Here is an 18,007-nt window from a genome sequence, read left to right on the forward strand (position 1 = left end):
GAAAAATGTTAAATAATCAGAGACCATGTACAAGGACAGGTAAAACTGCAATCTGTTTTATTATGTTCATTAGACTTGACTCTCATTCACATACAGCATGATGTTTTTGGCTAAGAATAACAAAATATCAGAAAAAATATCATCTAGCCAATTTTAGAAATAAAAAGGAGCAACTCATTAATTCTTAGGTCTTTCAGTAAAAAACAGCAATTGGTTATTGTGATTTCACCCCCAGGGGGTGGCAGGTTAACAGAGCCTGAGTCTGACCAGTCAGAACTCAAGGCAGAACTCTATATCCTCAATCTGATGGGCGCTCTGATTTTTCTAAGTAAGCAGCATTATTTATTGATTCATTTAATTCAACCAGAGAATCAAACAAATGCTTTTTTACGTGATGTGTGTGCTCAGAATCTAGAATATGCTGACTTAATAGCAGCATACTCTGGTGGTGGCCAGATACATTTTTTAGAAGTAGGTAGTGGTACCCAACACCTGTAGTCATAAAATTCTGAGCTATCACATCAGAGAAGTTAAGTGTTTTTCATTTTGTTTCCAGAGGGTAGGAAAACCATGTAACAGGAAAGAACTGTTTGTTTTCTCATCTGCGGCAGAGCTCTGTGTGAGGGGCATGACTCTCAGTTGATCCCAAAGGACATGCAGGAGCCACACCTGGATGACGAAGTCTCTGCCCCGAAAGTCGGCGATGGTCCTGGGCAGCCTTGTGCGGCCCCACACGAAGCGAAGGAAGAGGGAGCGCTCAGTGTTGGAGAAGGACTCCATCACCTCCCAGAACCACTGGATCAGGGGCGCAGAGGGCTCCACCCCCTTGTACGTTGCCACAGACTTTAAAAGATGCAGAGGGATGTCTGGGCTGCCACACACCTGTGGAGGGACACACTTCACATCAGCATACCACACCTTTCTACCAGGGCTGGTGTGGGGAGGGTCAGGTGAGAGAGGCTGGAGGGGAGGAGCAGGAGGCAGCGAATACTGGCTTCCTGAGAGCGTCTTCATTCAAAAGGTATTAGCATATCTCAGACCTCCAAGAGCAAGATTTAACTGAGAGGGTAACTGGTGGTGCTGATTCAGTGGATTACCACAAGAAGGGCACTGCAGGGAAGCACAACGAAGGGGTGAGCATACCATCGTCTCCAATTCATATCCGGTGAACAGAGAGAGAAGAGGGACAGGCACGACTCGGGCCATCCCTTCACGAACAGCAGCTACCTGCTCATCAAATTCATGGAGTCTGAAAGAAAACATTGACTTTGCATTTCATGCAGATCATGTTCTACTCATACCAAGTCTCATTATATGGACGAGCAAGGTGTGTGCTTTGTAGACAGAGTCTCAAAGCTTCTCGCGGACTGAGGTTGTCTGACTGGCCCACAGAATCCTACCTCAAAAATGAGCCACAGCTATACACATTACAAGAGACAATTCTCAGTCCTTCCCTCCTTCCCAGGAAGGAGCCAGAATTAGACATGCAGAGTCAGAGAGTCAGGTCCCACAATAGCCGAGCTAAGAACTTTCTGAAAGTCAATGCTGTATCCAAGGTCCTCATGACTGGCAAGTTAGGGCATGAGACAGAAATGAACACAGGTGGACAACACAGGATACCTGCAAGGACTGCCTTCAGCCAGAGTCCAGCAAGCAAAGCCCACCTGATACATTGAGCCTCATCCCAACACCCAGTTGGGTGATTCTGGAGGACAAGGCTTCCAAAGACCACACTAAGGGGACAGTGGGCAGAGGTCATGGATGGCACTGCCGGTCTGCAACGCAGCAAATACAACTGAATGGTAGTGCAAGGGCCACGTGAGAGGTGGAGACAATCCAAACACAGGAAAGGCGGCACACAGAGGCCCTGTGACCTCTGCTGGCATAGTCCAACAGGGGACTTCTCACCTTGGTGTTCTAGCCAGAGCCAGGAATCTCAGGTGAGAATAGTAAGTACTCTGACCCTGACCACAAAGTAAGCTTTGATGATTGTAGGCAGCAATTGTTGGAGCCAAGTCCATTAAATTTTACTTATGGAAAAAAAGCTGCCACCCAAGCAAACCATTTTCTGCTATTTTTGCTATTTATTGAGTTGAAACTCTGGAAGGCAGACAATCACACACCTGTAGTTTATTGCGAGCCGGACATACTCTGCACGGTTGTCCAGAGTGATGTGTGTGTACTTGGAGCTCAGCTGGATGTCCTGGCCGCTAGCACTAGGCACTGTGAAGGGCAGGCTCATGGCCTCAAACTCCTCCGAGGTGGCTTCATTATCACGGATGTACATGAGTCCAGGGATAAAATCTTTATCAACCTTTCAAGGGAAGAAGGGAGTTCATCTATTGAGCCAGGGTTGTTCCTCCACCCCAGACCCCAGTTCACATCCCATACATAGTCATGCTGGGTCTCGATCTGCCTGGAGCATGTGGCAAGGCTCCAAGTACACTGAATGTGCCAGGAAATAAAAGAGGAGCAGTAGGGAAACATTTTCACCCATGGAGCTGAAGAAAGAATTTGTAACAATGAAGTCCTTAAAATCACTTGCTGAGAGTGATTGTGTTGGTCAGAGGTGAGTACCACCTGCACTGAGAGAACCACACCATGGAGAGGCCCCAGGAGCCTGAACTGCCCCCCAGCTGCCTGCCCATGTGCTCAGCTGTGCCACAGGAAAGAAAGCAAGCTTTCTTATCTGACAAGACTGTACCAGTGGCAAAGCTCACAAAGCAGATATCAAGTTTCAGAAGCAGATTGGCCTGTGTCCATACCGCCACTCTGCTACCAGATGGCCAGTAGACTGATCATCATGAGTATGTTGGGACCTCAAGACAGGCTGTGCCTCTTAACCAGACCCCAGGTGACCCCCCACCATGCTTTGCACTGGATACACAGTGAGTCACATTTCTCTGTCCTCTCCCTCCTGGAGGTTACCTCGCTGAGGTCTGCAATGGTGAGGCTCATCCCAGCCAGCTGCTTCCAGACAGGCTCAGCAAGGTTCAGACTCAGGGGACTTCCAGTCCGAATGGCAATACCCAGTAACACACCTGCTCATTCAAAGCATAAAAGACAGAATATACTTGGTACTGATGACAAAGTATCTAGTCCACTCAACAACACAGTGGAGACGAGCTCTGCACTGGGGCCTCAGGGCCTTCTAAACCAATGCTACCCCAATTCACAGAGATTTAGGTCTGCCCTTGAAGCCTTATACCCTACTCTAAAATTCATTACTTGCTTCTGTTCCTATGGACTAAGTCTGTAACTCTTTTGCTCTTTCCACCAACAGTCGCAGCCACAGTGGCTAATCCTTGTTCCTTTGATGGCAAAGCAGACAGCTGGAGCTTCTCAAGAAAGTTGGATGCAGTGCCACGAGTGATGAACACAGACCCTAAATAGGAGGGAGGCCCTGGCCAAATGTAAAGACTCTCTAAAACGTGATCCCAAGTTTCGGATATGTTTAAGATGCAGATACACAGTATCTCAGATCCTCTGAGTGACAAAGGCACCGTCTGGTCCTTAGCACACAGCTGCTAACAGTCCAGCTCTGCATGTCCCTGCAGCTACACACTGAGGAAGCTAGAAGCAGTATTCACAACAGCCACCACTACTCCTGAGACAGAGCAGCCATTACACTAAGCAGAGCACACAGAGCTGCATGCCTGCAGCACTGCATCCGCACAAGAGGCCTACCCAAGAACCGGAACATGTTGGTGTGCACAGGCGCCCTGGCAGCTGGGCTGAACAGGTAGCAGTCCCGGTTGGCCCCCGACTCGTCCCTCCCATTGGGTGTTACGATCAGAAGCGGGGTGAGTCCATTCTGCAGTTCCTCACAGATCTCGGCTATGGACTCACTGTAGCCACCACCACAGTCATCCACAGATTCACCTAGGGAAAAGGAGGGTCAGCAGCTCACAGTCACTGCATCAGAGCCCCCTGGGGAGCAGCTGGGGGGTCTCCCAGTTCTCCTCTCACACCAACACCCCTCCACACACGTGAGCTCTCACCCACAAACTTGACCTTCCAGACACGGTGTGGGAGGAGGAGGCTGTCAGGACTGAACGAGCTCATCTTAGCGCACATCTGCCCAAAGACAGACTTGATCCCGTCAGGGCCAGCTAGGCCCCCTTTACTTCTTGAACGCTTGACCTAGACACAGAAAGAAGGAAAATACACAACAAAGTCCACAGCAGGAAGCACATGGGTGCCATCTTTAGAAGCTGACCAGCCCTGGAACCCCTACATCCAAAGCAGTGCTCTGCAGCTGATCATCCCTCCTGTTACCCTCACCTGCCCTGTCCTGGTCACAGTGGGGGTGAGGGTGGGGTCCCTCTACAGACAACAAACAGCACTCAGATGTCTGGTGTCACCCCTACAACCTCAGGCCACTGTGAGCACCCAGCAAACTCAAGTATAACTACCTGAGCATGCCTGTGCAAACATGAAGGGCAGCTGGACCTCCCAAGCCTAACTCCTGTGCTCGTCTCCTCACCCACACCTGCTGAGGACTCCAAAGACCGGCCTTGAGCCCCTCTCTCTTCCTCCCTTGACACAGGCTGCCTGCTAGACAGCTGTGTCAGCCGAGCCAGGGCTTGCTCACTAGCACACACAGCATATCAGGACGGGTGGTGACTATCAAGACAGCACAGACCACAGAGAAAGTTGCAAGCAGCTCAAGTAGGCAGTGACTGCAACCTGGTTTATCCTCACACTGTATATAACCTTACCCATCGTCTCCATGAAGAAGAGGCAGGATACCTGAAAGCAGCCTCTAAGCAGACCATCAGCCCTGGGAGGGTCACATCAAGTAGCTCTGAGACCAAACCTGGATGCAACAGCTTGGCCAGAACAGAACCTTCCTTCCCTCCTTTCCTCACCTGCACAGATTCTACTCAACCCTTGGGGTCACTGTGTCTCCCAGTATGATCACTTATCCCACCTGTGTTTCTCGTCATAAGCTATCCAGATTGATGAAAAAGTAGCTGTGGTTTTGCACTGTTGAAATTTGCCATTTGACACTGGAATACATTCTTAAATAAATGTGGTTATGTTATACATCATTTTAATATTCATTTCTTGCTTTATGTTTTTTGCTAATGACTTATTACTTGCTGCTTATTTTATATTTATTTTAAACTATGGAAATGATGTTAGACCAAAAGCAAATTCAAGCGATTTTCTTATTCAAGTTCAAAATGGGTTGTAAAGCAGTAGAGAGAAAGCACAACGTCAACAATGCGTTTGGCCCAGGAACTGCTGACGAATGTACATTGCAGTGGTTGTTCAAAAAGTTCTGCAAAGGAGACAAGAGCCTTGAAGATAAAAAGCATAGGGGCCGGCCATTGGAAGATGATAACAACCAACTGAGAGCAATCATCAAAGCTGATCCTCTCATAACTACACAAAAAGTTGCCTAAGAACTCAACATCAACCATTCTATGGTCATTTGGCATTTGAAGCAAATTGGAAAGGTTCATGGGTGCCTCATGAGCTGACTGAAAATCAAAAAAAATCGTCATTTTGAAGTGTCATCTTCTCTTACTCTATGCAACAACAATAAACTATTTCTCGATTGGATTGTGATGTGAGATGAAAAGTGGATTATATGACAACTGCTGATGACCAGTTCAGTGGTTGGACCAAGAAGCAGCTCCAAAGCACTTCCCAAAGCCAAAAAAAGGGTCATGGTCACTGTTTTGTGGTCTGCTGTTAGTCTGATCCACTACAGCTTTCTGATTCCTGGAGAAACCATAACATATGAGAACTATGCTCAGCAAATCAATGAGATGCACTGAAAACTGCAACGCCTACAGCCAGAATGGGCCCAATTCTCTGTGACAATGCCCAACCGTATGTTGCACAACCAATGCTTCAAAAGTTGAACAAATTGGGTTATGAAGTTCTGCCTCATCTGCCATATTCACCTGACCTCTTGCCAACTGATACCACTTATTCTAGCATCTCAACAACTTTGAGGGAAGGGAAAACACTTCCACAACCAGCAGACGGCAGAAAATGCTTTCCAAGAGTTTGTCAAATCCTGAGGCATGGATTTTGATGCTACAGGAATAAACAAACTTATTTCTCACCGGCAAAAATGTGTTGACAGTAATGGTTCCTATTCTGATTAATAAAGATGCGTTTGAGTCTAGTTACAATGATTTAAAATTCAGGGTCTGAAACTGCAATTATTTTTGCACCAACCTAATAAGATGCCTTAACAGATCAGAACAATGGCCTCAAGTCCTCACTCAGCTACTCAGTGGACTAAGTAACTCTGCAGCCTGCAGCTCAGGCTGTGCTTCAGAATCACCCAGGAAGCTCAGTCTCAAGTGATGGCAAAATGAGAAGTTAAGGAAAAATGATTCTGAAAATGTACTTTTACACTGACTCCTCTAGCTAAACTCTCATCATCCTTAACTTCTTTGTGAGTTCTCAGCTTAGCTTAACAGCTAATTCTCCTTACTGCAGAAAGTATCAATCTTAAGACTAAAAGAACAATGGCAATAATAATAACAACAGTTTCCTGTGGAGTGAGTTTTCCTACATGCCACACATTCAGCTGCACGTTCTCACATGTCATTTCATTTAGCCTAAGCAGCTCTCTAAGGCACACAATACCTGGGGGGAAAGTGAGCTATAGAAAGGAAGAGGATGTGTTCCTATGTGAGCAGTAAGTAAGACACAGACTTGCTTCCCACTTGAAAGATCCCATCACCTCCATTTACAGTGCCAGTTAACACAGCCTGATGCTCTCAGCCACTATGAAGGAACACGGCTATACGAATACAGCCAGGACACTGCAAGGACAGGGTTGTGTACCTGATACCTCTGAACAGCAGGAATATAGGTAGTTTTAATTGTCTTTAAATTTTCTGAATTTTTGGAAATGTGCTCATTTCCATAATTGCATTATCTATAATATAAATTTTTAATATACACTGATTTTTAGACCCTGTTACAAAACTAAATCAAATTCAAACAGAAATACCCTCCAAGAACACAGCCTACTTTTAGTGTCTCTAGGGCACTTTCAACATAAAGTAAGAAAATCTCTGCACAGGCATCCCCACAAAAGTTGCAGCCCTGGGAGAGTACAGGGAAGAGGCCACCTACAGCACCTTTCTGGGTGACTACTGGTGTCTGCGTTTCACCTTGGATTCACAGACTGTTCCCTCCACCACTCTGCTCTATTTTATCTCCATCTTTGTGGAAGCTCCTAATTTTAAGAGTGGGTATGAAACCCTGAATTGAAGAGAATCTGGCTCTGGTGCCTGAGGGTCTCTGGGTAGACTGGAGTGGCTGCTCTGACATCAGTGAGCCTGCACACGGCACTGAAGGTTATTTATGTGTCTTTAAAAAATGTGTCTAATATAAATCTGTCTGCCCTCTTATCTACTCTTATCTAATCATGTCTGATCAGACATGCACCCAACAGACTCATAACTCAAGGTACTCGAGATACAAAGATAAAGAAAGAGGCATCAAGCACACAATGATTGAAAAATGTGCCTAGTGCAGATTTCAGGTTATCCAGGTTCCCAGATGACCAAGGGCCCTGGGCCTGCACACCCACATTGGGCCACTGGCCCCAACATGGTGCCTGTGCACAGCTGAGGCAAGCCTCATATCCAAAAACACCCAACTGTCTGAATTAGATGATCTGTAGCCATCAGCTTTCTACACTTATGAACTTTAGTATTTAAAACCTAATAATGTAGAGCAAACCAAAATGATTCTCCAACAGGGGAAATAAAAGCTTTCTCATTAATCTAATTAAACAGCCCATTTGTTTGTGGAATGGGCTGACTGACCTCCAGCTTCACATTAAACATTATGACGTCAGTGAATTAATCACTTCCATCAGCATGGTCACATGTGTTCTCCAACAAAGGACAAGAGTTGTTGTCTTCATTAAAAATGCCCCCAAGAACAACTCTGGAAGAATTTCTAATCATATAACCAACATCAGGGTAAAAATCATGTGCTAACAAGAAGGTTCAGGAACAAAGCACTTGTTCTTCATGGCTCCCTTTTGCTCCAGAGGTGGGACCAATTTTCTTTGCATGGTAAATGTCAAGCACATACAATGTCATCATTAGTGCCTTCTGTTTTAATTAATTCTTTTAACGTGAAGCTTATACACATTCGGCAGCAGTATAAATCCAGAGATAGTCTCCTTTTCATTTCTTTGATTACTACTGTAATGCAAAGTCTTAGTCTTAGTGATTCTGGCCTATTAAATTGGCAAAGTAAGCCATCAGAATTGGGGAGGGTGTGAGGCTTGTGGGAATAGGAAACCTAGTCTGCATCTCAGAATCTAACCCAAGTGGGTGACTGAAAACATACACATAGCTAGAGCCACACCAGCTGGCCCTGCTGTATCCCAAAAGCAGGCCCAACTTTCCAGCTCACAGCAGAGAAATAATCATGTGCAGCTGGTTAGCATAAACAATCCCACAGCCCCATAGCACGGGGCAGAGAGGTGCCCACAATGCATTACGGGGAACACAGAGGAAGTTACAAAAGTCTAGTTCAAGTTATAACATACTCCCCAAACATTAGCAGCAGTTGTCAACATGTGGTGGAAATATGGGTCATTTTTACTTTTCCCTTTTTGCTTATCTGGATTTGTGCTCCCAGGTTTATCTGAAATAAGCTTTTCTTCTTCATGTTATAAAGAAAACCATTTACATGCCACCTAGCAGTCTCAGCACCACAGGCCATCCCACACACATGGCACCTTGCTCTCTAACCAAGGGCACAAGAGGAGTTTTGCTATGAGTACTTGCCCCAGGCTGCAGGGACGTGATTCACAACCACAGAACCATCGCATCTGAACAGAGAACCATCTCCATTTTGTTACCTGGATGCGGTTCAACTCTACCACGGGGCCGTGTTGGCGATCTCGCACCATAGTTGCTTGTACTACTTTTCGGAAAGCCGCTTCCTAAAACATGCCAAACCAAAATTTAGAATATTATACAGAAAGTATTACCCATAGATATTTCACGTCATAAAACTCCCTTTTTTAGGTTTGAGGTGGCCCAGGGGATTAGCCTGGCATCAATACACAAGTCCATGCAGAGGCTCAGGCAGCCAGCAGAGCCACTGCTTGGCAGGATCCCCTGCCTGCCATCTGAGGGCAGGAGGAACCCAACGTGCACTGGACACAGAAGAGAGAGGGCCAGAGCCTGAGGAGCACCTGCTCCAATTTGGCTCTCAGGCCAGGCTCTGAGGGTTAACGAGGTTTCCCAGCCAAACTGCAAGTCCAATACTGGCAGGACTGAGGCACTAACCATACCTCAGTATTGCTGTTCTAAAAGAGATACCAGACACACAGCAGCGGCAGGGTCAGGGAACCTCGGGCAGTGGGCCAGGGCTGGGGTGGGGATGGGGAGACCAGGGAGGGAGGGAACACATTGGCACCATGCACTGAAAGAAACCTGGAGAAAAACCCAGGGTGAAGACGACGAGGAAAGGGAGCAGGTCCCAACTTCACCCAGGGAGAAGCGTGCCCATGTGGACCCAGGCATACGAACAGATTGTGCGGTGGTGTGTGCATGCCTGAGGACGGGACCAGACTCCAGAGACACTCAAAGGAGACAGGGTCACTGGCAGACATGGGTCCCTACACGTGGACCCCTGTGTTCTTCTCTGGAGAAAGGGTGGCTGGGCAAGAAGTCGAGGGCAGGGCACAGTGCTCTTAGGTCAGAGCCCCAGAAACCCCACCTGTGAAGGGGGCAAGGGCAGAGGTGCTCTCATCTGCACAGAGGTGCCCACAGACACACACCCCACCCCACACAGGAGGCTGCAGAGGTGAGCCCCTTCCCACACAGTCCTGCACACCTGCCAGCTACTGTTGCCCTCACCCTTCCTGACCACTGCTTTGGGCAAGTGTTCCCTTCCCCACAGAGCAGCCCCACCGAGTCCCACCCTCCTAAGATTCGCTCTCTTCTGGGCTCTGGTGACTCCACAGTCACCAACAAAACCTATTCCCCAAAACGTCCAGCAGAAGCAATCCTTTCTAACTAGGACCAAAACAGAGGCTGATACTGTTGCTGAGGGAAACTTTCAGCCCCCCTTAGGCCCCCACCGCCCACTCAGCTGCAGGAGACTCACACACTATCTGATATGTGCTGCCTCTCTTTGCTCTCCCCTACAAGGAGAGGCTTTCTCCCTTTTATCACCTCCACTCTGAGGGATTAAAGGAACAGTGAAAGGAATCAATTTGCCATTTTTATTACTGAAAAAGGGTTGAAGTAAAGTTTCAAATTTGATTTTACCTGTCCACAGTTTTTTCCTGCTCCCCATCATCAGAGAAATTTTTCCATTACCACAATCCCCATCATTGTCTACATGTCTCTAAGCCACTCATAAAAATAAAATGTGTGCACTAGTCTTTTTTGGCTAGGAATTTTAGGAAATAAAGCTAATCCTGAAAAATAATCTGTTTGGACAGTACTCCAAAACATCTAAATTTTATTATCATTAAAAACAGGCCATGACCTTGGATTAAAAACCCTGTATGTCGCAGAATCAGAATCCTCAGGGCAAGGATTCCTCAATCTAACCTCTATGCTTTTTTCACTGTATAAATATCCCCCTCACCATACAACAACTGAGCCTCTTCTAGGCCATCTTGCCAAGCTGCTTGCCAGAAACTTGATGACTTCAGATATTTCAATTCTAGACAGCTCAAATTATTACAAATGTCAGTGGGTCAAAATCTGTCTGACAACTTTCAGAAGCCCTCATTCCTGATTCTTTTCAGAGTCTGATAAATTACCCTCAACCAGGAATTTCTACCTATCCTAGTATAATACTTTTATCTAAGCAACATATTAACTTCTGGGTCCTCTGCTAGACATAGCTGGAGAAGAAATTATCCCATTTTTTTTCCTTCCTGCTGCCAGTAGGAATTTGCCATAAAGCCTCAAGTCCAGGATAGCAGAGACCACTGTAAGAATGGAAGCTCAGTTTTGCCAATCCCCTCCTGAGGGGTGGGGTAGTGGTAAAGAGATTACAAGGGGAAATCATAGCACCTAACCATTTTTAACATAAGGTCCAATAAAGAAGGGATTTTTGTCTGTCTGTCACCAATGCATTCTAAGAACCCAGGACAGAACCTGACATAGTAGGTGCTCTATGAACATTTTCTAAATGAGCTGTTTTCAGTATATTTCTGGTTTAGAAATTTTTGTTGGATTAAAACTTACTGAAGATAACAACATCACCTACAGTAAAAATTGTTACCAGAGCAGTACCTTTCCCTGGGATATCAGAATTCCTCGAAGAGTGTCAAACCCCACAGATGGCCCAAGTCCGGTTTCATCAAGAGAGCCCTCAAGGTCAAACATGGGGATGCAGGGGCAAAAGAGCTCTGAGATGTGATGCAGTAGCAACAGCCGGTTCCTCAGTGCTATGATAGGGATTTCCTGTAAATGATTGTACTCCATAGGAACCTGAAACATAGAAACTTGTTATGTCAATTTAGGTGTCAAATGCACAGTTAAGCCACACAGTATAGTAGATGGGTTGAAAATATTGTTCTTGAAAACAAAGAAGCACTGTGACTTCTGAGTTTGGTTTGAAAAGTCTTGCTGTTTTAAAAATAATATTCTGCCATTTTGCCTGAGCCAAGAAATAGTAAACCAAGGAGAATGCTAAAAAAAAAAAAAAAATTAGCTTATAGAAATATATTTACTACAGAAAACATACAATCTGTACTATCAGAATAGTTTATAAAATTTTTAATAAAGGTGACACACTGATATACACAGAATGCTGGCAAGTGTGAATAATTAAGGTTCTTATGTGTTTGAGTGCTCAGTTGTGTATGACTCTTTGTGACCCCAGGGACTGTGCCCACCAGGCTCCTCTGTTCATGGAGTGTTCCAGGCAAGAATACTGGAGTGGGTAGCCATTTCCTACTCCAGGGGATTTTCCTGACCCAGGGATTGAACCTGGTAATTAAGGTTTTTAAAATACTGTTTTTATCATTATGAATCAGGTTATTTTCAGTGGACTATCTCTTAAATATATAAGGGGAAAGGAAGTGTGTGCATGCTTGTACACCCATAACTTAGTATATAGATCATAACTTTGTCACAACGTGCGTGCCTGCTAGCCCTCTTGGCTCAACCAACTGACCTGTACAGGGAGCTTCCCAGCGCTGGCGGGCTTGCTGGTTGACCAGGCGAGAGTGTGTGCTGAGCCACAGGCCACACGGTTGACCTTCTTACCCTGAAGAGCAGCTACCAGCCGAGGCCTCTGGATGGCATTTGTTGTTCCATCTCCCAACTGTCCCTCGTCATTGTCACCCCACGTATAAACTTCACCTAAAGCAGTGGATTGAGAACAGGACTTGTAGACAAGAACCAATAAATGCACAACCACTACCATCTTCCCACATATACAGTCCTCAGTTCAGTTCAGTTCAGTTCAGTCACTCAGGCGTGTCCGACTCTTTGCGACCTCATGAATTGCAGCACGCCAGGCCTCCCTGTCCATCACCAACTCCTAGAGTTTACCCAAAACCATGTGCATCGAGTCAGTGATGCCATCCAACCATCTCATCCTCTGTCGTCCCCTTCTCCTCCTGCCCCCAATCCTTCCCAGCATTAGGGTCTTTTCCAATGAGTCAACTCTTTGCATGAGGTGGCCAAAGTATTGGAGTTGCAGCTTCAACATCTGTCCTTCCAATGAACGTCCAGGACTGATCTCTTTTAGGATGGATTGACTGGATTTCCTTGCAGTCTAAGGGACTCTCAAGAGTCTTCTCCAACACCACAGTTCAAAAGCATCAATTCTACGGAGCTCAGCTTTCTTCACCATCCAACTCTCACATCCATACATGACCACTGGAAAAACCATAGCCTTGACTAGACGGACTTTTGTTGGCAAAGTAATGTCTCTGCTTTTAAATATGCTATCTAGGTTGGCCATAACCTTCCTTCCAAGGAGTAAGCGTCTTTTAATTGCATGGCTGCAATCACCATCAGCAGTGATTTTGGAGCCCAAAAATAAAGCCTGACACTGTTTCCACTGTTTCCCCATCTAATTCCCATGAAGTGATGGGACCAGATGCCATGATCTTAGTTTTCTGAACGTTGAGCTTTAAGCCAACTTTTTCACTCTCCTCTTTCACCTTCATCAAGAGGCTCTTTAGTTCTTCTTCGCTTTCTGCCATAAAGGTGGTGTCATCTGCATATCTGAGGTTATTGATATTTCTCCCGGCAATCTTGATTCCAGTTTGTGTTTCTTCCAGCACAGCGTTTCTCATGATGTACTCTGCACAGAAGTTAAATAAGCAGGGTGACAATATACAGCCTTCACGTACTCCTTTTCCTATTTGGAACCAGTCTGTTGTTCCATGTCCAGTTCTAACTGTTGCTTCCTGATCTGCATACAGGTTTCTCAAGAGACAGGTCAGATAGTCTGGTATTCCCATCTCTTTCAGAATTTTCCACAGTTTATTGTGATCCACACAGTCAAAGGCTTTGGCATAGTCAATAAAGAAGAAATAGATGTTTTTCTGGAACTCTCTTGCTTTTTCGATGATCCAGCAGATATTGGCAATTTGATCTCTGGTTCCTCTGCCTTTTCTAAAAGCAGCTTGAACATCTGGAAGTTCACGGTTCACGTATTGCTGAAGCCTGGCTTGGAGAATTTTGAGCATTACTTTACTAGCGTGTGAGATGAGTGCAATTGTGCGGTAGTTTGAGCATTCTTTGGCATTGCCTTTTTTTGGGATTGGAACGAAGACTGACCTCTTCCAGTCCTGTGGCCACTGCTGAGTTTTCCATATTTGCTGGCATATTGAGTGCATCACTTTCACAGCATCACCTTTGAGGATTTGAAATAGCTCAACTGGAATTCCATCACCTCCACTAGCTTTGTTCGTAGGGATGCTTTCTAAGGCCCACTTGACTTCACATTCCAGGATGTCTGGCTCTAGGTGAGTGATCACACCATCGTGATTATCTGGGTCGTGAAGATCTTTTTGGTACAGTTCTTCTGTGTATTCTTGCCACCTCTTCTTAATATCTTCTGCTTCTGTTAGGTCCATACCATTTCTGTCCTTTATCAAGTCCATCTTTGCATGAAATGTTCCGTTGGTATCTCTAATTTTCTTGAAGAGATCTCTAGTCTTTCCCAATCTGTTGTTTTCTTCTATTTCTTTGCATTGATCGCTGAGGGAGGCTTTCTTATCTCTCCTTGCTATTCTTTGGAACTCTGCATTCAGATGAGAATATCTTTCCCTTTCTCCTTTGCTTTTCGCTTCTCTTCTCTTCCCAGCTATCTGTAAGGCCTCCTCAGACAGCCATTTTGCTTTTTTGCATTTCTTTTCCATGGGGATGGTCTTGATCCCTGTCTCCTGTACAATGTCCTCAACCTCTGTCCATAGTTCATCAGGCACTACCCTCCAACTGACTGTTGGCGATCATCTGCGCAAATGTTATACTTATGGTGATCTATATGTCTCGAGTCACAATACCCAAAAGGCAGCAGGATTCCCAGGACTCTTGACAGTCTCTGCTGGCTAAAACTCCTTTTCCCACCATGTCTGTTCACCAGACTAAGCATGTAACTGGAAGCAGCTCTTAATCCAAACAAGCAACATCAAAACAGCTGGTGTAAATACTTAACAATCCAAATTGATTTTGTATGTTAAAGGAAGAGAAAGTCAGTTTTTAACTATACAAAATCTTTGTTTTAAAGGAACATGTGGTCTTCTAATGGTTATTCATATCCTAAACATAAGATTCAAACACTGATGAGAATCATGCTTTTCAGCATACCATGCTAGACCCCAATCATGAAACACCACTGTATGGTTAAGGTGGTGATTAGAATAGAAGTGAATTTCGTTCTATAGAGATGTCACAAGCCTTGCAAAATTCACAAAGACTCCTCAGGATGCCATGCAGCCGTAAGCACCACTCTACAAAGTACAAGGCTCGCGATGAAGGGCAGAGTGCTTGTGTCCTTCCCCTTCCTGTTCTGGATAGCTCAGTCCGAAAGCAACTGGGTAGGTGTCAGAGTGCAAGCAAGGGGAAGAGAGCCTCTCTGCAGAGGCAGAGCCGGGTGCACGGACTCAGAATGCACAAGAGACAAGGGCTTCCACAAAGAGGGTAAGCCCAGTAGGACAGGTAGGCCAAAGCAGGAAGCTGTATACCCATGAGAGCGCACAATCCTGAGTGAGCGGAGCAGTCATAACCCAAGTGAGGTAAGGATCCACGTGGGGGAGAAGTCGAAGGCAATGATGAGACAGTAGCCACTACAGGAAGAGTGAGTTGCTACATTAGAGGACCAGGTTTCTCACAAAAGAGAAAGAAGTTACATGGTTGGGGAGAGAGAAAACTAGAATGAATCTGTGTTTTAGAACTAGAGCTTGGGGTACTGGTGTGAACAAGTTGTGTTCATTGTACATATATACATACAAAAACAAGCACAGATGTAATTTTGTATATTATTTACACATATATTCCCTAGTTCTGTCCTCTAAGAAGGTCTGACAGTACTGATAGCACCTTAGCAATGAGCACCTATAGACCAGATCTTGTCTTTTAAACGCCATTTTCCTCCAAAGGCACCAGGACTCTTTGGGGAAACATCAAATTCTAGGTTTCAGACATAAAGACTCAGGATAGGGACAAAATGTCTTATTGTGCCAGAAAGCACAGAAGTACTCAAGGAATAACATGGGGATAGTTCAGGAGATGAAATAGGGCATGATTTGAGCATCAAGGTAAGTAATAGCAACAGCTTATATTTTTGTTGTTGTTCAGTCACTAAGTTGTGTCCGACTGTTTGCATCCCCATCGAGTGCAGCATGCCAGGCTCCTCTGTCCTCCACTATCTCCTGGAGTTGCTCAAACTCATGTGTCCATTGAGTCGGTGATATTATCTAACCCTCTCATCCTCTGCCACACCCTTCTCCTTTTGCAGCATCAGTCTTTTTCAATGAGTCACCTCTTCACATCAGGTGACCAAAGTATTGGAGCTTCAACTTTATCATCAGTACTTCAAATTAATATTCATAGGGTTGATTTCCTTTAGGATTGACTGGTGTGATCTCCTTGAAGTCCAAAGGACTCCCAAGAGTATTCTCCAGCACCAGTCTGAAAGGGTCAATTCTTCGGTGCTCAGCTTTCTTTATGGTCCAACTCTCACATCCATACATGACTGCTGGAAACCATAGCTTTGACTGTACAGACCTTTGTTGGCAAAGTGATGGCTCTGCTTTTTATATACACTGTCTAGGTTTGTCATAGCTTCCTTCCAAGGAGCAAGCATCTTTTAATTTCATGGTTGAAGTCACAATCCACAGTGATTGTGGAGCCCAAGAAAATAAAATCTATCACTGTTTCCATTGTTTCCCCATCTATTTGCCATGAAGTGATGGGACCAGATGCCATGATCTTAGTTTTTTGAATGTCGAGTTTTAAGCCAGCTTTTTCACTCTTCTCTTTCACTTTCATTAAGAGGCTCTTTAGTTCCTCTTCACTTTCTGCCATTAGTGGCATTATATGCAAATCTGAGGTTGTTGATATTTTTCCCAGTAATCTTGACTCCAGCTTGTGATTTATCCAGGCTGGCATTTTGCATAATGTACTCTGCATAGAAGTTAAATAGCAAGGTGACAATATACAGTCTTGTCGTACTCCTTTCCCAATTTGCAACCAGTCAGTTGTTCCATGTCTGGTCCTAACTGCTGCTTCTTGACCCACATACAGGTTACTTAGGAGGCAGGTAAGGTGTGGTACTCCCATCTCTTTTAAGACTTTTCCACAGTTTGCTGTGATCCACACAGTCAAAGGCTTTAGCATAGTCAATGAAGCAGAAGTAGATGTTTTTCTGGAACTCCCTTGCTTTCTCTATGATCCAGTAGATGTTGGCAGTTTGATATCTGGTTCCCCTGCCTTTTCTAAATCCAGCTTGTATATCTGGAAGTTCTTAGTTCACATACTGCTAAAGCCTGGTTTGAAGGAATTTGAGCATAACTCTGCTAGCAAGTGAAATGAACGCAACTGTATGGTAGTCTGAACAATTTCTGGCATTGCCCTTCTTTGGAACTGGAATGAAAACTGAACTTTTCCAGTCCTGTGGTCACTGCTGAGTTTTCTAGATGTGCTGACATATTGAGTGCAGCACTTTAACAACGTCATCCTTTAGGATTTGAAATAGCTCAGCTGGAATTCCATTACCTCCACCAGCTTTGTTTGTAATATAATGCTTCCTAAGGCCCACTTGACTTAACACTCCAGGATGTCTGGCTCTCAGTGAGTGACCACAAACAATCTTGGTTATCTGAGTCATTTAAGACCTTTCTTGTATAGTTCTTCTGTGTATTCTTGCCACCTCTTCTTAATCTCTTCTGCTTCAGTTAAGTCCTTACCCTTTCTGTCCTTTATTGTGCTCATCCTTGCATGAAACAAGCTTACATATATATAACTCATTAAATAAATTAGGAAACCATGAGTCCAACAAGATGAAAACAAAAAAATTTTAAATATCTGATGAGAATAAGTAAATAAAATGTTCAAGGACTCAGCATATCATATTCAGAGCCATAATTCATTACAGTGACACAAAGCAAAATCAGCAAAGGGCACATGGATGAAGTGTAGAGAAAACCAGGAGCAAGCTTCCAATAGTCCCCTTGCAGGGGTGTCACACGGACATATTTAGTTCCCTGAGTAACAAGTTATGGCCACTGTGATGTGCTGTCCACCAGGGAAGCTCATTAGAAACTCAGTACCCAGGGTTTTGACTGGGGCAGGTCATGCAGGCACCTCTGTTTGGCATGTACCCAAGTTCCAGATTCCCCTCCAGAACGAAGCAGGTTTCAGCAGAGACCACACTCTTTTCAAACATTCTAACAAGGCCTCTTTCAATTAGGGCTAGTGGGTTAGCCTGAAATCCAGGTTCCCAGAAGCCAGCTGATGGCCAACCTCATAAGCAGGCCTTTCTAAAAACAGCCATCAATGTGTGGGGCAAGGGGAGA

General features: G+C 45.0%; 1 protein-coding gene across 2 annotated transcripts in view; it reads right to left on the reverse strand.

Moving 5' to 3' along the window:
• The window catches only part of HERC2 (HECT and RLD domain containing E3 ubiquitin protein ligase 2), a 249,136-nt gene that overhangs the window by 956 nt on the left and 230,173 nt on the right, over positions 1-18,007 (reverse strand). For both annotated transcript variants that reach the window (XM_081583082.1, XM_081583083.1), the window contains 9 exons: positions 12,148-12,335; positions 11,262-11,459; positions 8,861-8,944; positions 4,002-4,143; positions 3,688-3,882; positions 2,929-3,041; positions 2,124-2,314; positions 1,144-1,249; positions 670-882 (listed from right to left, as the gene is read on the reverse strand). In XM_081583082.1, coding sequence (XP_081439208.1) covers positions 670-882; positions 1,144-1,249; positions 2,124-2,314; positions 2,929-3,041; positions 3,688-3,882; positions 4,002-4,143; positions 8,861-8,944; positions 11,262-11,459; positions 12,148-12,335 — 1,430 coding nt within the window. The remainder of the gene's footprint in view (positions 1-669; positions 883-1,143; positions 1,250-2,123; positions 2,315-2,928; positions 3,042-3,687; positions 3,883-4,001; positions 4,144-8,860; positions 8,945-11,261; positions 11,460-12,147; positions 12,336-18,007) is intronic.

The sequence above is a fragment of the Giraffa tippelskirchi genome, chromosome 3 (assembly GCF_054371585.1).
Source record: "Giraffa tippelskirchi isolate mGirTip1 chromosome 3, T2T-mGirTip1v1.2.pri, whole genome shotgun sequence".
Classification (NCBI taxonomy): Eukaryota; Metazoa; Chordata; class Mammalia; order Artiodactyla; family Giraffidae; genus Giraffa; species Giraffa tippelskirchi.